The sequence below is a fragment of the Lacerta agilis genome, chromosome 13 (assembly GCF_009819535.1).
Source record: "Lacerta agilis isolate rLacAgi1 chromosome 13, rLacAgi1.pri, whole genome shotgun sequence".
NCBI classification, from domain to species: domain Eukaryota; kingdom Metazoa; phylum Chordata; class Lepidosauria; order Squamata; family Lacertidae; genus Lacerta; species Lacerta agilis.
The window spans coordinates 48,957,885-48,982,149 of record NC_046324.1 but is presented as its reverse complement, the minus strand read 5'-3'; the positions used below and the strand labels follow the sequence as shown (position 1 = coordinate 48,982,149).

Here is a 24,265-nt window from a genome sequence, read left to right as displayed (position 1 = left end):
TGCCTGAGGGCCAGGAGCAGGAGAAGCAGATTGGGTGTGATGAGGAGAAGCATTTGGGTGGAGCAGAAAAGCTCAGGGTTGTGGAAGAAGACAAAACCACAAGTATCTAAGGAAGCGTAAGCTTGTGTTTCTTAGGCATGTTTGAAGCTGACGGGGAATTAAGGTTTTAACGTTGGGGAGGCACGAAGAGTTGTTGCTTGGGATTTTTCTAAAGGAAAGGTGCATTGCAAGTGCATCTTTTACATACAGGTGTTTCAAATGCCTCAAAGCCTCCAGGTTAGATATATTGCTATCAGTTCATGGGTGCCGGACTCCTCTGGTCCATGGATCCAGCAAGTGTTAACATCTAATCAAGCCAGGCTAGCTTCCACCTGCCTGGGTGATGGGCCATTAAGATAACAAAGGAAAGGGAGCACTGTGCCAGATGGCAAATGGATGGCGCCCTCCCTTGACTTGCAGAGTGAGAAGGACAAAAGCCAGAATTCATAGAATCATAGAATCCTAGAGTTGGAAGAGGCCACAAGGGCCATCCAGTCCAACTCTCTGCCAAGCAGGAAACACCATCAAAGCATTCCTGACAGATGGCTGTCAAGCCTCTGCTTAAAGACCTCCAAAGAAGGAGATTCCACCACATTCCTTGGCAGCAAATTCCACTTAACAGCTTATAATACAGTAGGATCCCAGTCTGGCAAGGTCTCCTTACCCCCTCTCGTGTATCGTGGCTCAGATTCACTGCGCAGATGCTGTTTGCCCATATACCCATCTTTTGTCTCTGGGTTTGACATTGGAAGGCAATCTGGCCAGTAGCTTGCGAGTTGCTCTCCTGGTCTGTATTGCTGGATACAGGGACTTCATAATCGGGAATAAGCCTGAGCTCTGTCTGAAAGGCAAAACATCTGCTGTGCTCCACTGACGCATGGTTCCTGAAGGGAGAACTTGCATTCAAGGGATTCTTCTGCAATAAGAAGACCCTTTTAAAAAGGAGGTTGAAACAAGCAACACTCCACAGCAGAATCAAGTGCGTTCACTGTGGTGGCCCCTGAGGCACGGAAACACCTGCCTTCTCAGACACACCAGAGTTGGGAGCCAGGTCGCTTGTAAAGGCATCTCTCCTTAGACAACCTGCTTTCATTTTATTGAACCTTTTTATTGGCCGTTGTTGGGTTTTTCTGCCTCTTGTCACCTTACTTTGTGATTTTAGCTGCTGCATCTTGCCTTGAGAATTTTGGATTGAAAGCTGGCCCAAGCGTTAATAATCAATTATTTAATTATACCCCACCCATCTGGCTGGGTTTCCCTAGCCACATATAAATGAATGATATGGATAAACCTGCCTCTAGTCAAACCAGGGCAGAGGAAAACCTCTTACCTTGGGCTAAAACTAAGGGTCTGGCTCTCCCACCGTCCGCCACCCCTGCCTTTCCAAGCTGCATGAAATGAAGTGCCTTCCTGTGCTTTGGGGGACTGTTTTAGGAGGCTCATTCACAGCCCAGAGTTCAAATAGCGATGCCTTTCCTTCCACAAGCTTGTTGTCATTAGCAGGATCCCAGAATGCCGACTCACTCAGATTCTTGTCTTAGCGGGAGCAAACCAGGCAGGAAATACCGGCCTCTTGGCTAGCTTGCAGCATCAGAGTTTTTGGCAAGTGTCCAAGAAGAGCAGCCGGGCGTCTTGCTTAGGTGTGAGATTAGGGATCTCCTGGAGTGTTGTAGGGAAGAGTTTGCCGAGTCTCCCCTGCCTGCCCAGCTGCTTTGGGAAAGAGCGTCCTGAAGGGTGTTCTTGGCTTCTGGTTGGGGGCAGAGGAAGAAATCGGAAGCCCCGGCTGTTGCTCTCGCAGCGTTTTTCCTCTGGCGTTTTCCTCTTTTGATTCTCCTCTTTCTGCTAGCTAGACTCTGCGAAGCCTCCAAGTGACCTGAAGGAGCCGGAAGAGTCTCTGATGCAGACCCCCCAGGGGAACCCGCTGGTGCTTCCCCACACGCTCCCAGAGCTGTTGAGCAAGGACACGGTGCAAGTGGAGCTGATTCCTGAGAAAAAGGGTCTCTTCCTGAAGCATGTGGAGTACGAAGTTTCCAGTAAGGTAATGCCACTCGCTGGTGAACCGAAGAAGGAAGAGTGGGGAATCCTTCCCCTGCATTAGTTTCTGTGTTGGGCTGTCACCTGCTTGAAAAGTCATGGGAGGTGGAACCTGTCATTCCAAAGGGTGGGGGTGACTGCTTCCTTTGTTTTGAGATAATGCGCCAATGTAGCTGGGACCATTCTGAAAGAGGAATTCCCTCCTGTCTATGAGAAGAGTTGAGGTGACGAAGAATATTCAAAGATATTTCATTCACGCCTTGCTTGTCAATGCCCAGAGGTGTCTGGTTGGCCATAAGTTTGCTGGCCTGCTTGGTCCTTTGGTCTAATCCAGGGGTCCCCAAACTAAGGGCCGGGGGCCGGATGTGGCCCAATCGCCTTCTAAATCCGGCCCGCGGATGGTCCGGGAATCAGCGTGTTTTTAAATGAGTAGAATGTGTCCTTTTATTTAAAATGCATTTCTGGGTTATTTGTGGGGCCTGCCTGGTGTTTTTATGTGAGCAGAATGTGTGCTGTTATTTAAAATGCATCTCTGGGTTATTTGTGGGGCATAGGAATTTGTTCATTCCCCCCCCCCCAAAAAAAATATAGCCCGGCCCCCCACAAGGTCTCAGGGACAGTGGACCGGCCCCCTGCTGAAAACGTTTGCTGACCCCTGGTCTAATCCGTCAGGGGCTCTTGCTAAAAGGGAATTGAATGTTTGAATGTTGTATATCTTGGAGCACTAGCTGTTGGGGAGCCAACAGTAAGGAACAGTTATTTCCTTTGAGCTCTGCATTTCTTGCAGGCACCTGGCTTGACATTTCTGGAAATAGAATGCCGGGCTAGATGAACTTTTGGCCTGGGTTCTTCTCATGAAGAAATTTATTGGGCCTGCTGAAGCACTGAAAGGGTTCCCTCCCTCTTTTTCTCCTACAGCGTTTCAGGTGCTCGGTGTACAGGCGGTACAATGACTTTGTGGTCTTCCATGAGATGCTTCTTCAGAAGTTCCCCTACCGTATGGTTCCTGCTCTTCCCCCAAAAAGAATGATAGGAGGTACGTCTTGGGCTGCTGAGATGAGATGCGCTTGAGGAGGGATGGTCAGAGTAGCAGAGGTTCAGAGGCTCTGCAGCAACAACATTATTCCAATTCAATTCTATTCAGACATCACATCAAAGGGTAGTTTGTGGTAACCAAAGCTAAGAACCTATACAATAGCTTGAGTTTCCAGATGTATATCAGGCAAACCATGGTTTGGAGCCGGTTGTGGGATTTCCTTTCCCATCTGTTCGGCACTTCTCTTAATAAATTCATTCCTGCCTCCATGGTGCAAGCCAGCCTCTTCAGATTTTTTATAAAAGGACATATCTGTGGTTTGTCAGTGGTTTGTGAATTCAGATGTACCGTATTTTCCGGCGTATAAGATGACTGGGCGTATAAGACGACCCCCACCTTTTCCAGTTAAAATATAGAGTTTTAGATATACTCGACTGCAGATTCTCCACCCGGTGTATAAGACGACCCCCGACTTTTGAGAATATTTTCCTGGATTAATAAGTAGTCTTATACGCCAGAATATACAGTAATAGCAAACCAGAATCTCTAGTATGCAAACTGTTTGTGAGGATAACTTCAGGTGGAAAGCCCAACCATGGTTTGGCATTATTTGTGAATTCAGCCATCATGTATGGAGGGGAAGCTAAGCCAGCAGTAGAGACCAGCAACTGGCAGGGAAACACAATGCTAATTTTGTCCAAGTTCAAAAGCATCTTTTGCCTCAGGGGTGACTCAGATGTTTCTGTACTACAGATCCCATCATCTCTGATCAGTAGCCATGGTGGCTGGTGCTGATGGGAGTTGTGGCATGTCAGATTTTGCTGAACTACGTGTTAGCTCCATCTGAGCTATATTCTCCGGATTTGAGGAGAAGAAAATGTCTAGGAAATCCTATATTGAGAGAGCTCCAGTTTTAACAGTCACTTATGCGCATGAATAACACATTCTTAAGAATACTCAATTTGCACGATTTTTCCGAACCCAGAGTTTGTGTTTTACATGATTTTCTGCCCCCAACTTCTTACTGTTTTGATAAGAATGCTGTATGCTTGAGAACTTCTATGAAGAGCAAGGAAGGTCTCCATCCTCCGTTTTGGAGCCTCTAACTGTGTACACACTACAGTCATACCTCATGTTGCGTACGCTCCATGTTGCGTACTTTCGGGATAGGCACTCCCGCACCCCGGAAGTGTTTTCCGGAGCGCGCGGAACCATCGGATGCGCAGAATGCTTCTGCTCACTTCGCACATGCGCAGAAGCGCTCAAATCGCGCGACTTCCGGGTTTTCAGGTTTTTTTACGTGCGGTCGAGTTATGCACGCCCGCGTTACGCACGGCAACCTGGAACGGATTGTGTGCATAACCCGGGGTTCTACTGTATACCTTCAAAGCACTTTTGAAGGATATTTTCTCCCTCAAAGTATTCTGGGCCCTGTAGTTTAATCCTCATAAAGTTACAGTTCCCAGCGACCTTAATCAAATTGGTTCCATGTCTAAACAGAGGTGATAGAGGAGGTTCTCAGAGTTGGAGATTTATTTATTTTTCCTGCACTGTGTTCCTTCTCAAAGCCGACCGAGAATTTATCGAGACAAGGCGGCGTGCATTGAAGCGCTTCATTAACCTGGTGGCTCGGCATCCTCCGTTCTCAGAAGATGTGCTTTTGAAGCTCTTCCTCTCCTTCAGCGGGTCGGTGAGTACAATGAAGCTGAACATGGAAAGATTCAGGGTTAAACTATGGAACTCTCTCCCGCAGGAGGCAGTGGTGGCCACCAACTTGGATGGGTTTTCAAAGGACCAGACAAAGTCATGGAGGAGAGGGCTGTTGATGGCTATTAGCCAGGATGGCCATGCTCTTCCTCTATGGTCAGAGGCACTAATGCTTCTGGATACCATTTGTTGAAAACCAAAAATTGTGGGAGACTGCTCTTGTGCTCGGTTCCCGCTTGCAGGTTTCCTAACAAGCATCTGGCTGGCCGCTGTGAGAACAGGATGCTAGACTGTGTGGGCCATACTGGCCTGATCCAGCAGGCACTTCTTATGCTCTTACTCCTGAGTAGTGCATTACAGTGTTTGTTGGATGCATCTGTTCTGTATGGACCAGGAAGCTCCTCTGACTAACCCTTGTCTAATTGCAAGTACCGTATTGGCCTGAATATAAGCCGCCCCCAAATATAAGCCGTACCTTTAAAATTCGGGGTGGGGGGAGAAAAAAAAAAAGACAATACCTGAATATAAGCCGCTCCCTTAAAATTCTGCAGACACTCACACCCGTTCTGTTTTACCGTATGTCTGTTTCAGCAGCAATATTGTAAAAGCCAGTTTTTGTAATATAAGCTGCACTTTAACTTTTCACGGTCAGAATTGGGGGGGGGGGAGGAAGTGCAGCTTATATTCAGGCCAATACGGTATAATATTGCTAACCAAGGGGAATATAGAAGAATCTTCCTTGTAGCAAAGGTGCTTCTGGATGTGGACCATTTATATGGTCATTCATATCTGATATTTTTTCCCCGGCATGTGCGTTTCGCATGTTAGCTTCTGCACCTTTTAATCAAAATTTTCATTGCTAATCTGCCGCTTGCTGTCCACACCAGTGGGCAGAGTTTGATGGGATATATCTGGACTGTGTGTCTCCGCCACTCGCCCAAACTACCTTTTCCATTCTGGAAATGTGCACATGCATTTAAAAAGCAAATTCCCAGGAAGTGTGCACAAGCAAACATTGCCAGTCTTATCTAGCCATTCATCATGTTTCACAAAGTGCAAAATGGAGGCTTGTGCTTTGTTTCGGAGGGTTGTGTGTTAAAAGTTGGTGGTGTGCACATTCCCTAAAGGAGTCAGCCAGCGTTGTGGCAGAATTAAAATGACTTTGAAAATGGCAGAGATGGTTAAGTGGCAAGGAAAGGATGAGTGCAGGGGACAGAGGAGTCTTTGCCAGCCTGGTGCTGTCCAGATATTTTGCACTGCGACTCACATCAGCCTTAGCTGGAGAGCACCGGGTTCCTGGAAACTAGGACAGAGGGGCCCTGAGGACTGTGGTGGAATCTTGCCTATGGGTTCCATGAGGAATGCATTTTTTTATTTTTAATAATGGTTCTATCCAAGACATTCCAAAGATTCCAGAACAACAGAGTGGAGATGCTGTTGCACATTTCCAGATTTCTGTTTTGGCAACCTGGAGGGCTGGAAAAAATGCTTTTAAAGGGGAGCTAAGATTGTCCACAAGGTCAGCTTTGCAGCAAAAGCCATGGCTTATGTGAAATAGAGGCACTCTGGATGGCGTGTCTCTTGCATTGATCACTTTGGAGTGTATCGAACTAAGTCCTGCCAAGAGTAGATCCATTAAAATTACAGATCCTAAGATAACCATGAGCACTAAATTCAGTGGGTCAATACTGAATGGGACTAATACTGGATAGAACCCTTTTGAGCTTCATTAAAATACCTTTCAGTGGGTCTCATAGTTTTAAAGTTGACAGTTCTTAGTATCCTCTGATAGTTGTTTGGAATGATTTCTAAAAACCCTTTTGTGTATCCCATTCAGCCTGCCTTAAAATGCTTGCCCATTCTCTCTACCCCTCTAGCAATGAACAGACCACACATTGTTAAGTAACTTTAAAAGTTTTACTTACTAAATCCAAAGGTCTGATTCATGCATTGTTCTGTGCAGCAGCAAGGAGAACACAGGTAGTTTACTCTTGGGTGCAAAATACAAAATATAGTTTCAAACATGTGGTCTGAAGTTTGAGCATGTTCAGACATGTCCATCCTGGTCAGTTACAAGGCATGGAGAGAGTAAGATTAAAAGGCAGAGAAGCAGCTTCACTTCCTCCCTAAACAAGCAAAATAAAAACATAAACAAATAATCCCCTTTGACTCCCCCCCTCCATTGTGGATCTTAATATAATGATTTTTTCCTTCTGCATCTCTTTCATAACTCTATTCTTATAAATCCTTTATCATTCCATAGTTCAAATTTTTGCTACAAGTTTTCTGTCAATCCTACCAATGTGTGTAATTGTTTACAATAGTTTTTCAAATAGATTATAAACTTTCCCCATTCTTTATTAAAGACCTCCTCTTCCTGGTTTCTAATTCTTCCTGTAAATTTTGCCATATCGGCATAGTTCATCCATTTTATCTGCCACTCTCCTTTGGTCGGAGTTGTACAGCCTTTCCATTTCTTGGCTGACAGAATTTGCGCAGCTGTGGTCACGTACATGAATAGTTTCATTTGGTCCTTTGGGATCTCTGGTCTTGTAATGCCTAAAAAAAGTCTTCTGGTTTCTTAAGTTATTTTCAACACCCCCCCTACCCAAGAAGAAGAAGAAGAAGAAGAGTTTGGATTTGATATCCCGCTTTTCACTACCCAAAGGAGTCTCAAAGCGGCTAACATTCTCCTTTCCCTTCCTCCCCCACAACAAACACTCTGTGAGGTGAGTGGGGCTGAGAGACTTCAGAGAAGTGTGACTAGCCCAAGGTCACCCAGCAGCTGCATGTGGAGGAGTGAAGACGCGAACCCGGTTCACCAGATTACAAGTCTACCACTCTTAACCACTACACCACACTGGCTACCCAATTCATTATATATCATTTCCCAGAAGTCTTTTATCATCTTACATGACCACCACATGTGATAAAAAAATACCCTCTTTCTCTTTACATTTCCAGCATGTTTTAGATTTTGATTTATACCTTTTACCTAATTTACTAGGAGTTAAATACCAATGATGCGTCATTTTCATATCATTCTCCTTCAAAGTGTAGCATGAGAACTCTCTGATCTTAACCCTTTCATGCACTAACTAGCAGTTATAAATAGTTGTGTTTGACTCCAATGTCCCACATTAACTAGGCCTTTCCCGTTCTTGGATATTCAAATGTATTGTTGTGCCACAGCATAGAAGATTCACTCTTGAAGAAGGCAGACTGGAAATGGAGTGCTCTAAGATACAGTGCTGTGGCGTTCAGCAGGAATCTGGAGAAATAGTTGATTTGGGAAGAGGGTGTTTTGCAAGCATAGCCAGTGCCAATACTTGGCAAGATTGGACTTCTGCCTGTCTCTCACGGTGGTGGAGGGAGGAGGGAAGCGCTGCAGGTTTCCTTCCCATAACAGTCTCGGAGCTGGCCTTGCTTGGCAGCCTTGCTTTTGGTGTGTCAGCTTGACCCCCTCCCCCACAAGAGGCAATTAATGGTTGAGACACATGTTTGCTTAGCCTAGAGAAGCAAAACACACCAGCGTCTTCAATAAGGTTGTGCAGTCACAAGACATGGGCTGAGGGTAAGTCACCTGATAACACAAACTCTCCCTCCCTCCCTCCCTCTAAAACAAAATCTGTTTCCATTGCTTTTCCAGGATGTGCAGAACAAGCTGAGGGAATTGGTCCAGGGTGTGGGAGACGAATTCATGACTTGCAAGCTAGCAACTCAGGCCAAGGTATTCTGTCTCTCTCATGCAGCTGGAAAGTCTCCTACCTGCTTGGAAAACAGCAGCGGTATTATTTGAACAGGAAGCTCCCAAAGGCTTCTTTTGTAACAGCGAAGAGACGCGCTGGTTGCAATGACGCTCATTTAGGCTGCTTTGATCCCACTGACTTTGGCATTTCAGGAGCTCACACCCACTGTTTGCAGCTGACTCCTGGCTCCGATTGGGTGAAAGGGGAGGAGGAACATGGTGGTCCAACAATATTTATTAACTATATAGTACCTACACTTACACAGTGTACAAGAATATATTAACAACAGACTCTGCTTGCAGTTTTGCAATCTAAAGTGCACTTTCTGGCAGCTAGAGATAATTAGCTGATTGTCTTTGTAAAGGGGGTGTGTGTCTGTAATGGTGCCATCTGCTGGATCAGATCGATCACTACAGGTTGGACTACTTTTTCCAGTTAAAGGTAAAGGGACCCCTGGCCATTCGGTCCAGTCGCAGACAATTCTGGGGTTGTGGCGCTCATCTCGCTTTATTGGCCGAGGGAGCCGGCGTACAACTTCTGGGTCATGTGGCCAGCATGACTAAGCCGCTTCTGGCAAACCAGAGCAGTGCATGGAAATGCCGTTTACCTTCCCGCTGGAGCGGTACCTATTTATCTACTTGCACTTTGACGTGCTTTCGAACTGCTAGGTGGCCAGGAGCTGGGACCGAGCAACGGGAGCTCACCCCGTCGCGGGGATTCGAACTGCCGACCTTCTGATTGGCAAGCCCTAGGTTCTGTGGTTTAACCCACAGCGCCACCCGTGTCCCACTTTTCCCAGTTAGGGGTCAGCAAAGTTTTTCAGCAGAGGGCCGGTCCACTGTCCCTCAGACCTTGTGTGGAGCTGGACTATATTTTTTTGGGGGGTGGGGTGGAACAAATAACCCAGAGATGCATTTTAAATCAAAGCCCACATTCTACTCTTGTAAAAACACCAGGCTGGCCTCACAAATAACCCAGAGATGCATTTTAAATAAAAGGGCACATTCTACTCTTGTAAAAACACACTGATTCCCAGACCGTCCGTGGGCCAGATTTAGAAGCAGAGCTGTCAACCTTCCTTTTTTTGCATTGGGAAATGGCCATAGCTGTCAACTTTCTCTTTTTTCCAATGGGAAACGTTGCTGGAATAAGGGAATTTCCCGCAAAAAAGGGAAAGTTGACAGCTATGTTTAGAAGGCGATTGGGCTGGATCTGGGCCCCGGGCCTTAGTTTGCCTACCCATGAGTTAACATTTAGGGCCAAGCTACAAATATGGAATGTGTTTGGTTGGATCTCCTCTCTTTAAATGCATTTTAGAAGGAGGTGTGTTTGGAGAGATGGGGAACAGATTGCATTAGGGCTATTATAGCACAAGAGAGGGGGTGCTTATTCCTCATGACTGCAGCACTTTCCCAAAGGACAATTTTTTACTGCCCTTTTTATTATGTACCTGAGGGTACTTTGCCCTCTTAGGGATAACATACAGGTTCACGTATGTTACCGCATATATGGACCTGTGTGTTTTCTGCAGTGGGGTACCTAATAGGCTACTAGCCACGGTGGCTGTGCTCTGACTCCACAGTCAGAGGCAGGAATGTTTCTGAATACCAGTTGCTGGAAGCCACCAGGTGTGCTGCTGTGCCCAGGCCCTGCTTTTGGGCTTCCCATAGGCACCTGGTCGGCCCTGTGAGAACAGGATGCTGGGCTAGGTGGACCATTGGCCTGATCCAGCAGCCTATTCTTATGTTCTTACAGGAGTTTGAGAAGTTCAATTTGCATCAGGAAAATGGCACGGGGTAGGGAGCATTAACCTTGCCACCCCCAGTTCTGCATTCTTGATACAAATTAGGTCCCTTGCTGCTTGCTTTTAAGAAGATGGGAAAGCCAGTTGCAGATCTCCCACCTTGCCTTGTTTGGATGTCTGGCTTCACGATCCTCAGCTCTATTGCAACCCTGGAATATTTTGTAAGAAATCATCACTTGAGCAACACACCCGCCCATTTTTTTTTATTCCTGCTCCACCAATTACTCCACCTTCTTGGGGAAAAAAGGTGGGTGCTTTTTCACCCTTTTGTGATCCATGTATCGACAGAGCCCAAGCTTAACTTTCCACACCTCCCTACGTTTGCGACACTGGTAGCTGGGTGTGTGAGCGTGTGCTTGGAATTTCCTGCTTATTGGAAAAGTGGGTCGTGCAGAGTTGTAAAGAGATTCCTAATTGACATACATGCTGTCTGAGTTTGTAGGCAACTTTTCTCTCTCTCTGTGAAGCTCTTTCGTAGGACCGGTTGTGACCTAATTTGTATTCCACTCTAGGATTTCCTGCCACCTGACATCCAGGTGCAGTTCGCTGCCAGCAGGGAGCTGATCCGAAACATCTACAACAGCTTTTACAAACTGCGGGATCGAACGGAGAGGATAGCTTCCCGAGCAGTTGACAATGCCTCAGACCTCCTTTTGTTTGGGAAGGAACTAAGGTGAACTGGATTCGGCTGAACTATCTCTTTTGCAGCCTCAGACGCAGGACAAGCTAGATGAGATGATGGAGACCTGTCCGGTCACTTTTTACATGATGACAAATTGCAGCTGTCGAGGGGCCCTGATCTGTTTTGGGACTGTGGTGCTGTGGGGTGGGAGAGAAACTATTCCGCTTTGCACCGTTTTTCTGAAACAAATCGCATCTCCCCATCACCCTCACCCAAAACCTGTTCATCCCCTTAAGCTCTGCACACAAAAGTGTTCCCTGTGTGCATGAATGTTTCCCCAAATGGGGCAAATAGCAGCTTCTTTAGAGGGTGGGACTGGAGTAATGGAAACTTGGGGAAATCCTGCAGAGAGAGGTGGTGTTTCTTTCCTTCCTCTGTGCTGCTGCCCTGATCCACATCAAGTGCCCCACTGCTTCTGTTTACCAGCATTTGAAGAAATGCAACAACAGGTGACCTTTATCTCATGTGGTTTGATCCTTAGTGGCAGAGGCGCGATACCTTTTTGCAAGAACTGTGTGTCTGTATGAGCTCACATTCCTGTTCCATGGGGATCTTTGGAGATAGACTCCACCTTTTCTGATGGAACATGAATAATCTGAAGAAAGGTGTGTTTCCTGATCATTGCATGCTCCCTAAAAAGGCTTGAGGTCAGCTTGAGTCTAGTATACTCCGAGCTACCAGGGAAGATTGGAGAGTGAAATCCCAATGAGTGGCTGCCGTCAGTGTGGCCACATGGTGCACTCCCTGTACCAACTGATTTAAGCCTATCCTTTGGCTGGCTGCTATGTGTTGCCCTATATTAGTTCTGAACAAGCCTTAATTTTGCAGATGGGCACAATCACTGGCGGAGGAAGGGAGTGCGGTGGGTGCGGTCCGCCCCGGGTATCATCCCTGATGGGGGGTGACATCGGCGCCCCCCGGGATGCTCATCGCGGGCTGTGGGCAGCAACCCCCTGGGACGCTCACGGCAACCCCCCCCCCCTTGGGTGCTTGCAGCTCGTGGCACCCCCCAGGTGCACAGCATGTGTGCCGCTCCGGGTGCCGGAGCAGCTAGCTCCACCTCTGGGTACAGTGACCAAGGCTGTGTAAACATTGTGATTCTGTGATAGCACTGTCCAAGCACATGATTTGATGGTGGGTGCAGAATTTGGAATCTGCTTTCATTTTGTGAAAAGCAAGTTTCTAGCACCTTTGGGGGGTTGCAGTGATGGGCTTGGAAGTGTGTAAACAAATCAATATATACACATTTTGCCCAGTTTGCAAAATGTGTGCTAGTGGCAGGATCCTGTTTACTTTATTGCAATATTTTGGTTTCCATTTTTGATCCAGATCACATACAACTCCGACAGTGATCACGGATGACTTTATCCTCTGTAGCTGTCATCTGCGGAAGAACAGGGTGTGCACTGGGGGTGGGGGGAGGGGCTTGAATTGCAAACCATAATGAGGGTCTAGTTAAAGAAGAAAACAGAGCTGTAATTTGGGACAGGGAACCCTTGGGCAGCCTGTGGGCTTTGTGGAAATCTCTCCCTAGACCCTCTTGCATGCTTCTTTTCTTCCTGTAGTGCTCTGGGCTCCGACACAACCCCACTCCCTTCCTGGGCTTCTTTGAACAATAGTGCTTGGGGAAACCTCAAACAGGCCCTGAAAGGCCTTTCTGTCGAATTTGCACTGCTGGCTGACAAAGCTGTTCAACAGGTGAGCTCCTGCTGCTTCTTCCTCGAAGAAAACGGGCTTTGTAGTTGTGCCTCTCTTTCCCCATAGCACTCCCCCCCCAAAAAAAATCAAAATTCAGGGCCCTGCAGGATCAGACCTGCAAACAGCCATGTTTCTTGTTCGTAGGGTTACAGGTTATCGTTTGGAGGGGTCAGAAGAAAGTAGCACAGCCCAGGGCAGGAAGGTTCTGAAAGGCCAGTGGCCCAGAGAAAGGAAGATGAGGCACAGGAGTCATAACTTGAGCTCCACACCCACCCATACCTGACACTTCTCCATCTCCTTGGTAAAAGGAGGAGGATCTGTGCCCTCCTGCGGCTCATACATCACTGGAAGGAACCCGACCTAAATTCTCCATGCCTTGCTGAGTTTGCAGCACTGTGCTGGCTTGGTGCATGTGCATGAATATGTTTAAGGGGGAAGACGCTGATTAATTGAAGAGTGTTCTTGGCACACACACACGCTCTCTCTTTCTCAATCACTCCTTTTCCTCTCTGATCTTGGAGACACTTCGCTCCTCTCTCTTTCTGCTGTGAACAGTCATCTGTTTGTTTTGACAGCCATCTGAAGTCCCTGTAGAGCAGCCAGCCTGGCTGAGAAATGCCTTAGAGTGGGGATTGCAGTCTGAGGGTGTGGTTATTATATAAAGGCCGGGTGTGCCTCTGATGGCTCCTCAAACCATCCGATTCTGCCTGGCTGGTGAGCTAACTGCACAACAGTGTTCAGTCATTATTGGTGTGGCGCTGCAGAGCGGCAGTGATCTGCCAGGTAATCCTCTTTGCAGCCGCGGTGGCTTAAAGAGCAAAGCATTGAACCCTGTTTCCAGATTCCCAGTCAGAGCCTCCTGGCTCATCACTTCCCTTTCTCAGGCCCTGCTTAGATCGACAGCCTTGGCATCTAGGCCTGCTAGTCCAGGGCATTCCCACGGTAGCTCCTTGAGACTAGAGATGTTGGGGCAAGAGACTTGGAAGTGTCTTTCCCCGTGTTCTGTGCCTGGATGGACTGCAGCCCAAGTCCACCCTGTTTCGTTCACTCATTTGCCATTCTGCTTTCTAGGGTAAACAGGAAGAGAATGATGTGGTGGAGAAGTTGAACCTTTTCCTGGACTTGCTCCAGTCCTATAAAGTAAGCCCTGCTTTCTCCCTGCCAGTGTGTGAGTAAATGGCCCAGAAACAGCTGTGCGTGCTTGCTTGAGGGTGTTACACAAGGCTTAATGCAAAACTACCCAAGGAATGAGATGGGAGGCCAAACTAGACATTTGGGAGGGTCTGGTGGCCAGTTGGGTCTTTTGGGGGGCTGTGTGCTGGCCCTGGGAGGTGGAGCAGGATAGGAAATACAGCCAAGGTTATTTTCAGTTTCAGATCATCTCAGTTTAGTGTTACGTTCAAAACCAGGAATCCTGGTTTACACAAACTATGGTTAGTTGCTAAACAAGCCAACTTCACACCATAAATTATGACAATGTCTTGTTTTAACTAACAGTTGTCTGTTTTAAACAAGGGTTCCTGGTCTGAATGCAGGATTAAACTGCGGTTCTTTGAAGCTGAAAGTAATCTCTGCTTTGCTCTGGGTTGGAGGCTTGTCTGTGTATTGCAAAGCTGTGGTTTGGTGTAACATGCGAACCAGCCCCTTATCCTACTCACATCCATGTATCCCTAAGATTTGTATTGCATTTGTATGATGTATTTTAACTTCCTGTGGCGTTTTGATTCACTATGGGAGCCAATTATGTCTGATAAGTGGGGTATGAATGTAGTAAAAGGTAAAGGTAAAGGGACCCCTGATCGTTAGGTCCAGTTGCGGATGACTATGGGGTTGTGGCGCTCATCTCACTCTATAGGCTGAGGGAGCCGCCGTTTGTCCACAGACAGCTTCCGGGTCATGTGGCCAGCATGACTAAGCTGCTTCTGGCAAACCAGAGCAGCACATGGAAACGCCATTTACCTTCCCGCTGGAGCGGTACCTATTTATCTACTTGCACTTTGACGTGCTTTCGAACTGCTAGGTGGGCAGGAGCAGGGATCGAGCAACGGGAGCTCACCCCGTCGCGGGGATTCGAACTGCCAACCTTCTGATCGGCAAGCCCTAGGCTCTGTGGTTTAACCCACAGCGCCACTCACGTCCCCCCTATTACAGATGGGGGGATAGAGGCTGAGAAAAGGTGGGCTGCTTAAGGCCCACATAGTGAAATTGTGCCAAAAACGAGATCTGAATGAAAAGCTTCCCAGCTCAAGAGATCTGTTTCATTCTGATATTGGGAAGTGATGCAGGTAAACATTCAGAATGTGCTGGCAGAGAAGAAACTCTGCTGTGCTCATTATTTACCCCCAAGTGTACTCATTATTATTGCCCTTGACAACCTCCTGTGTCTCCAAATGCTACCTGCTATTTAACAAACCTTTTTTTTTTTTAAAAAAAGATGGTAATTCTTTTTAACCTCTTTGAAATTGACTGCAGCATAAAAATAATTATTTTTTCTTGGAGCAAGATGGGCCAAGATGCCCTTTTTTTGCAAATCTTTTTATTAAGCATTTTAGATATATGGCACGAAACAGAGAGCATAAAATACGAAAGAAACACACACACACTCTGCTGGCAGTGAACAGTTTCCTGCAGTGCATTTAAAATGCAAACTGGAGAGTCAAACAGTAAAAGCCAAGTGGTGGTAAAGCTCAATTTCTACAGACCAAAAGCCTTTTGGAAACAGGGAGGTCTGTATGCTGCTGTGGAGGGAGGCCACCCTGAAAGATGGCATCTCTGGGTGCATTCACAGAAACAGCCCTCTCCATTGTTACAACCAAACAAGGGTTTGGGATGGAAGAGGTCTTCTGAATCCTTTAATATATAGGTTGGCTTATACTAGCATTGCAGAACCCTTTATTTCTAAATAGTTTTTTAATCAGTTCCCCTGTCTTATCTTCCCACATGTTCTGTGGTTCTTTCCCCCCCTATTTTTTTTATTTTTATTTTGACAAAGTAATAATCAAAAATTTGCACCCCACCACCGAGACCATTCCATTGTAACTATCCAACCTCCCAAAATTTCAACACCTCTTGCGATGGTTTGACCCGTTTCTGCTTTAACAGTACAAATTCTAAAAACATCTTCTACAGCCGTACCTCGTTACAAATGCTTCAGGATGCGTACAACACGGGTTACGAACGTGCCGAACCCGGAAATAACAGAACGCGTTACTTCCGGGATCGGCGGTTCGCGCATGCGCAGATGCGTCAAATGACGTCATGCGCAGAAGCACCGAATCGTGTCGCGCACATGCGCAGACGCGGTGCTTCAGGTTATGCATGTCACGGGTTACGAACGGGGCTCCGGAACGGATCCTGTTCATAATCAGAGGTACCACTGTATAGCTCCTCAAAATCATTTCTCCTGCACATTCCCCATCTTACCTTAATGGCACATGTTAATTTATCATTAATAGCCATAGGTGTCAACTTTTCCCTTTCCTTGCGTGGAATCCTATTCGGAATAAGGGAATTTCCCTTAAAGTAAAGGGAAAAGTTGACAGCTCTGTTAATAGCTATATCCCACACCTCTTTATACCAGTGTTAGGTGGATCCGAGCTGTATAGAAAGCATCCTGTTTTATAGGGTGACCTGACTTCTCTCTCTCTGTGATGTAGGATCTTTGCGAGAGGCTTGAGAAGGGAGTTCTGCCCAAGCACCAGAGAGCCTTGCATAAATATAGCACGATGAAGAGGCAGATGATGAGCGCCACAGTGCAGAACAAAGAGCCAGAGTCGGTGGAGCAGCTGGAATCCCGAATAGTGGAGGTACAATCTCCTGCTTCTTCTCCCATTGTATGTACTTTCTAAGCATTCAGGGCTTTGTGCATTCTATCCAAACCAAGGAACATGTCGGATTGGTATTGCTGGACATATGCCGTATTCTGAGAATCTTGAGCTTTCAATATATATACACACATACACAGACACATCCCACCACAGACAAGTGTCTAGCCCACCTGGCTGTGGGCAGTGCCTTGCGAAACGCCTGCTAGTCAAGATTTCCAATGGTTCAAAGTGGTTTTGGGGTTTAGTCACCTTCAGTGTCTTTGGAAAATAGGGAAATACTGCTGGGCTGGGTGAAAACAAAGACACACTCCGAGTAGTGTACAGTTACCTCTTTGATTTAGTTGTGGATCATGTGTTCTGACCATAACAATACCCAGAGTGGTATACAGGTGAAACTCGAAAAATTAGAGTATCGTGGAAAGGTTCATTTCTTTCAGTAATTCAACTTAAAAGGTGAAACTAATATAAGAGACTCATGACATGCAAAGTGAGATATGTCAAGCCTTTGCTTGTTATAATTGTGATGATTATGGCGTACAGCTGATGAGAACTCCAAATTAACAATTTCAACTTTGGAGTGCTCATCAGCTGTACGCCATAATCATCACAATTATAACAAACAAAGGCTTGACATATCTCACTTTGCATGTCATGAGTCTATCTCATATATTAAACTCCAGTAGCTAATGAAAACGATTGCTTACATACATGGACTTTTCCACAATATTCTAATTTTTCAAGTTTCACCTGTACATGCGACACATTAAAAAAGGAAAATGGTAAAACCATCTAAAACTCCTGCTAAGAACGTCCAGGAATCAGACATTTCCAGGTTAACAGAAGCCAAACAGGTAAAACCAAAAAGTAAACCAGATCTGACAATCGGCAGCATGCATCTGCTCACAAGGCGAGGTTGTGGCTTGGTGGAAAGCCAGAAAAGATGGGGCTAAGCAGGCTCCTCTCCTCATGCCATGTCACTTCTCATCTCATGAGAAGTGAAGACTCCCTAGAAAAGACCCTGATGTTGGGAAAGATGGAGGAGAAGGGGACGGCAGAGGATGAGATGGTTGGACAGTGTTCTCGAAGCGACTGGCATGAGTTTGGCCAAACTGTGAGAGGCAGTGGAGGATAGGGGTGCCTGGCGGGCTCTGGTCCATGGGGTAACAAAGAGGCGGACATGACTAATTAACTAAACAACAACAAGCAGGCTCCTGTTGACAGAGCACCACCAAAGAGAAAGCACTTTGTAAAAGACGAGACATGGAGCTTTGTCCCCTAAAAGACATAGAGAGTCTCATGGGGGATTAGGCGCTCCTACAGTCTAGATCTGGGGAGCCTGGGAAGTACAGGAAGCTGCTCCAGTGGAAAAAGGAAGGGGATAATAGGCTTTGTATGGCCTGACCTGGTCAAGAAAAAAAGCCATCTGCTTTCCCCCCCTTGCTGCCCCCTCCACTCTCAGTTGTGTTTGTATCCTGCTGTATATGTGAGTATATGTGACGGGTTGGGTAAGCAGCCTCCCCTTGTCAATAACGGCTTGCTGCCTCATCTTTGTGGTCGCTTACAAATCTCTGGGGCTCTTGCTGTTGTGGTGCTCAAGCGCCAGAAACAGGGGAGCTTAAATCACCCCATTCTAGCATGAGAGACAACTGTTGGGTCACGTATATTGCAACCTGCCCTCTGTGCCTGCTTCCAGGAGCATCCCACCGATCTCTCCTCTTCCTTTTACAGCAAGAGAACGCTATTCTGACTATGGAGCTGCGGAATTACTTCTCTCTGTACTGTCTGCACCAAGAGACCCAACTGATCCACATTTACCTTCCTCTAACGTCTCACATCTTGGGGGCTTTTGTCAATTCGCAGATCCAAGGTCACAAGGAGGTGAGCGCCTTTTAAAATATAGTAATTGCTGTTACAGTCGTACCTTGGATCCTGAATGCCTTCGTACTCGGATGTTTTGGCTCCCGAACGCTGCAAACCCGGAAGTGAGTGTTCTGGTTTGCGAACGTTCTTTGGAACCCCAACGTCTGGCCAGGCTTCCATGGCTTCCAGCAGCCAATCAGGAGCCACGCTTTTGTTTCCAAATGTTTTAGAAGTCAAGCAGACTTCCAGAGCAGATTCCGTTTGACTTCCAAGGTACGATTGTATTATTTATTCAGTTGTTTCTCATATGAGCCCAGAGTGGAAAACAACAAAACAGCACAATTTTTTAAAAAATATTTGCAGTCTATCTGTGAAATATAAATAGATAATTTATGGGTAATCATTCCTTTCAGCTTCTGCCAGTTTAGTTTTTTTAAGTGCCCCCCCCCCGATGAGATTTCCCAGTTCTTTTTGGGCTTGGTGAAGGCAGAATTCCCTCCAAGCCAATGTGTCTAAACCACTGAGCCTCTTGGGCTTGCTGATCAGAAGGTTGGCAGTTTGAATCCCCACAGCGGGGTCAGCTCCTGTTGTTCTGTCCCAGCTCCTGCCAATCTAGCACTTTGGAATCACACCAGTGCAAGTAGATAAATAGGTACCGCTGCGGTGGGAAGGTAAACGGCGTTTCCATGTGCTCTGGTTTCCGTCACAGTGTTCCATTGCACCAGTTTAGTCCTGCTGGCCACATGACCTGGAAAGCTGTCTGTGGACAAACGCCGGCTCCCTTGGCCTGAAAACGAGATGAGCACCACAACCCCATAGTCACCTTTGACTGGACCTAAGTGTCCAAGTGTTCTTTACCTTTACCTTATTAATGAATAAATGGCACCTGCAACCCAGTTTTGCAGAGTGGAAAGTTCCTTGTTCTGGGTTTGTGCAAGTCAGCCAGGATACTCCATTCCCACCCCCTCCACAACATTTTCCATATCTCTCTCCATATTGCTGTTTCCAAAAGAGCAATTTACCAATGGCAACAAGTGGGCTGCTTTGAAGCAGTACAAGGCTTGAAACGAGTCAGGGGTTCAGTCTTCTGTGTAATGCTTCTGTAAATAATAATAATTCATTATTTGTACCCCGCCCATCTGGCTGGGTCTCCCCGGCCACTCTGGGCGGCTTCCAAAAAATATTAAAATACATTAAAATATCACAGATTAAAAACTTCCCTAAACAGGGCTGCCTTCAGGTATTTTCTGAATGTCAGGTAGTTGTTTATCTCCTTGACCTCTGATGGGAGGACGTTCCACAGGGCGGGCGCCACTACCGAGAAGGCCCTCTGCCTGGTTCCTTGTAGATTTGCTTCTCGCAGTGAGGGAACTGCCAGAAAGCCCTTGGCGCTGGATCTCAGTGTCTGGGCTGAACGATGAGACTAAAAGTTTGGCTTACTCTTGAGGCTTGCTCCCCTCTGCCCCACAACGCTGCCTTGGGTGCAGCCCCTCACTGAATGCCAAATTTGGCCTGAATGCCAAATTTTGCTCTTCTCTCCTCTTCTCCCTTTAGATGAGCAAAGTCTGGAATGAACTGAAGCCGAAGCTGAGCTGCCTTTTCTCCGGATCAAGCAACTTGTCAACTCTACCCTTGTCCTCCCAGGAAGTCAACTTCTTTCCTAGTTAATGCTTTTGGACTGGGGGGCGTGGCAGGGAGCGAAAGGGAGGAGCTTGTTCTCCTGCGCATACGAATGTCGAGAAGTCTCCTCCCATTGGCTGTATTAGTCCTTGTTGTTTCGTTTTGCTGCTTTGAGCTGCTCCATGATGTCATGGGCTGCCGGGAAATGTGACAGTGCGTAGGGCGAGAACGAGCAAGTTCAAACGGTTGTTATCTCCGCTTAATCAGTTTTGGTTGTGTGCACAGCCCCTCTGTGCGACTGATCAAACACAGCAGTGAATCTTTCACTCACTTGTTTCCCATTCATCCGAACCAGGAAGCTGTGGTTAGCAGTTTTGGAATAAGCCACAATAGTAAACCATGGTGTTGTAATGTTGGCTTAATGTACTGGCCTGCTCTGAAGCTGTTGACCATACCGTAGTTTGCCAATTTGGGTGAAATGAGAAAATCACATTAATGGAAGACTTTGTGACTTGCTCAAGTGGAAGGAGGCACAACGAGGCTGTTTCTTCAGCCAAAAGGCTTATTCAGATCTTGGTATTAAGCAGAGAGCTGAGCGCCAGTCTCTCGCCTTTTATATTATTTTTGAAGGACTCTGGGGTGACGATGAATTTCTTTGCTCCAAAAGCTCTGGTTTTATTCTCTGCTGGGAGCCTTCTGTTGCTGATATACTCTTCAGTTTGGATATTTTTGGAGTTTATTGATTGTCTCTAGGAAAGCAACTCTTTTGCAAAGTAACTATCCTCAAAGGATTCTTGTGAGTTTTATTTTATTTTATTAAGGGGGGGGATCAGCACTCAGTGGTCACAGCTCCCAGATTCAATGCTTGCCATCTCTTATTAGAAGGCTCATGCAGCAAGCGAAGGTTGGGGAGGGTCCTTTTCTGCCTGAGGCTCTAGAGGGGCCACTGTCTGCCAGACAAGACACGGCTGGGCTAGATGGGCAATAGTCTGATCTGGCATAAGGCAGCTTCCTATGTGCCTTGCTTTATATGTTCCTGAGAATGCAGGTGGCAGAGTGCCATGGGCCAAATCTGTCCCCAAGTGGGTTGCTGCCCAATCGCCTGCCCGAAGACACAAAGGCTGTGTACACACTCCCATTTACTCTGCATCAAGTGTGCTCCTACAGCGTGGGAAGTGGTGAGCATGCGACGTTAGCCACAAACCGTATCTACAGCCATCTGCCATGGATGCTTTAGTTGAGATTCCTGCATTGCAGGGGGTTGGACTAGGAGAGCCAGTGTGGTGTAGTGGTTAAGAGCGGTAGACTTGTAATCTGGAGAACTGGGTTCGCGTCTCCGCTGCTCCACATGCAGCTGCTGGGTGACCTTGGGCTAGTCACACTTCTCTGAAGTCTCTCAGCCCCACTCACCTCACAGAGTGTTTGTTGTGGGGGAGGAAGGGAAAGGAGAATGTGAGCCGCTTTGAGACTCCTTCGGGTAGTGATAAAGCGGGGTATCAAATCCAAACTCTTCTTCTTCTAGAGGACCCTTGGGGTTCCCTTCCAACTCTACAATTCCATGATCCATACATTCCTTATAGAGTACTGCAGTTTGATGCATTTCCCTCCAAACCGGCTTCAATTTGAATTGAGAAAAGGACAATTGAGTTGTATTTTCAGCCGGTATCATATACACAGTCACAATGTGCAGAAAGGGAGCTGTGTCTGTGGCATTAGTGCATACCAGCAGTTCATGTTGCGTGTGGCAGTTGATACCTTTGCCACCTCCCACTTCTTAAAAGTGGCTCTCCAGCAAAACCAACTGCTGGCCGGGGACCAAGGGGACAGTTCAAATTAGACATTTTCTAGCAGAAAACGTCTTTTGTATACGCTTCTGTTCCAGCGTGTTGTGCTTGCAGTGATGTACACACGCAAGGAATCTGTATCCTTTTCTGAGTAAACATCCTCTCCAAAATATATCAAATGCAAATGGTGAAAACCAAGACAGGAAGATGTACTGTAGAATATCTACATTAAAGGCCGTCTTTAGAAAGCCATGCAGAATATAAGAATAATTTGTATATCAAATACATTACACACTTTTTTTCCAAATGGGACTAATGAATTCAAAAAAGAATTTAGGATTCCACAAAGGAATGAAGCACAGATTTCAAAGTTGCTAAACTGAGATAGTACCAAATACAACTCAACCAAGTATAATGCCTTAAGGATGAATTAAAGAGAAGATCAACAATGAATTGAGCAAGCAAATATATTAACTTCACACACTTTAGTGTTTGCTATTTTACTGTCTGGGAGACTTAGTCTGATTTAGAGATATCATAAATACATTTTAATACGTTCTGAACTGCTTTCTGATATGGTCTGTTAATTCAGCTATCTTGCGGTTTATATTTTTCACTGGTATGCATTTCATATATTTTATCTGTTTGGTTGTGTTTTGTCTCCCACATTTTTGGTGCTTTAAAAAAAAGTCTCTACATATGCGCACTGCAGTATGGAAGTATGCAGCCATCAACCATTTTTCAGAAGCATGACATTATTTCCAGCTTCAAAAGGTGTGTGAAGCGTTTGCTTCATTCTTCCCTTTAGAAGATACGTGTGGTTGAGGAGGAGAAGAATGTAATGTTTGTCCCTTGCTGTCAAATACATTGGCAGGAGGCTGTATCCTTCTCAATAGACGCCAGTATAGAATGCAATGAAACCCTCTATTAGAATTCCTGACCCAGCTCTCCTTCCACTTGATGCAATGGCGGTTTGTTTCAATTACTGGGAAAGATGGATCTTAACTTTGGCATTCAAAGGGACCTCCTCCTCTCCAGGGTCAGGCTCTGGAAAACAACCACTGCCCCCCACAAGTTTGCAGCAGGAATGGTGTCTATGACATCACCAGGATAACTACCCCTTAATCCACACAGTGCATAGCAGGTGAGGGAAGGCAAAGGATAAGCACGTAGCCAGGTTACTGGTATTGTGCTGGTTTTTTTTTTAAATTACAAGACTAAAAAGCAGGCAGCCTCACTGTAGCATTGGGGCGGGGGATTAAACTAGTGCATGAAACATGTTTGGATTGACTTGTCTGTAATCTTGCAAATTGCAGAATCAGTTTCATACTGCAGGTGGGCATTCTGTCGTGACTTTTTGTGTTAGATCTGCCTTCGTTGAGGGATGTGTGTGTTTGATAGATAAAAGATATAAAAGGAGGGAGGTCCTGGCTCCCTCTCCACAGGCTTCTTTGCGTTCTTGGGACCATATTTTAACACAAATCTACATGTGCCTTAACAGTACACTTGCCTCAATGTAAATATAGGTCTGTTAGCTTTTGAAGCGCATGCTTTGCCCTTTATGCCTGGAGGGATTAGGAGCCTTTTCTCCAGACTTCCCTCCTTTCCTTGCCTTGTCCCCCCCCCCCCGGGGGCAACCTCCTGGTTTCTCCTCCTTTAAATATCAGAAGCTGCAGGCCTCTCCCTGATGCAGGGAATAGCTCTGACCAGCACAAGGACCTCATCATATATCATATTTCACCTGCCTTAGGACCAAACCGATGGCTCAGGTAGGCCTTGGGACATTCCCCTTGCCTATTAGTTAAGGGCTACTTTTGCTGGCTGGGGCTGGCAGGAGCTGTTCTCCAAAACATCCAAAGGGCACCAGGTTGGCCATGCCTGGTTTAAGCACGCTGCCTAGGGGGAACTTGGGCTGCAAACCAGCCTGGAGGCCTGTGAAGTGCACATTTCTACTTTTTGCAGAAAAACTGACCTGCCTTTTCTTTTATATATTAGAATACCGTATAGACTTGAGTATAAGCAGAGTTTTTCAGCACATTTTTTGTGCTGAAAAAGCTGCCCTCGGCTTATACTCGAGTGAGGTGGGTGGCAGCGGTGAGAAAGGACCCCTTTTGGGCTGCTGCTCCTGCCACCGCCTGCCTCTCGCAACAACAGGGATTGGAGCCGCGGTCGTGAGAGGCACTGCGTTGCACCCCTCCCAACCGCGGCTATGATCCCTGCTTTTGCGAGCGGTGGGGGCAGTCGAAAGGAGCCCTTTCCAGCTGCTCCTTCCTCCTCTGCCGCCGCCATCAAACGCAGACCCGGCTTATACTCGAGTCAATAAGCTTTCCCGGTTTTTTGCAGTAAAATTAGGTGCCTTGGCTTATATTCAGGTCGGCTTATACTCGAGTATATGCAGTAGTATGTTTTTGAAAGAGTTTATAAT

The 24,265-nt window shown here is 46.5% G+C and overlaps 1 protein-coding gene across 1 annotated transcript in view; it reads left to right on the top strand.

Moving 5' to 3' along the window:
- Positions 1–21,289, top strand: part of SNX8 (sorting nexin 8) — a 33,092-nt gene extending 11,803 nt beyond the window's left edge. The window contains exons 2-11 of the mRNA XM_033167209.1: positions 1,890–2,077; positions 2,992–3,109; positions 4,678–4,799; positions 8,466–8,546; positions 10,882–11,042; positions 12,617–12,749; positions 13,821–13,889; positions 16,406–16,555; positions 18,305–18,454; positions 19,991–21,289. Coding sequence (XP_033023100.1) covers positions 1,890–2,077; positions 2,992–3,109; positions 4,678–4,799; positions 8,466–8,546; positions 10,882–11,042; positions 12,617–12,749; positions 13,821–13,889; positions 16,406–16,555; positions 18,305–18,454; positions 19,991–20,104 — 1,286 coding nt within the window. The 3' untranslated portion in view covers positions 20,105–21,289. The remainder of the gene's footprint in view (positions 1–1,889; positions 2,078–2,991; positions 3,110–4,677; positions 4,800–8,465; positions 8,547–10,881; positions 11,043–12,616; positions 12,750–13,820; positions 13,890–16,405; positions 16,556–18,304; positions 18,455–19,990) is intronic.
- Positions 21,290–24,265: the final 2,976 nt, after the last annotated feature.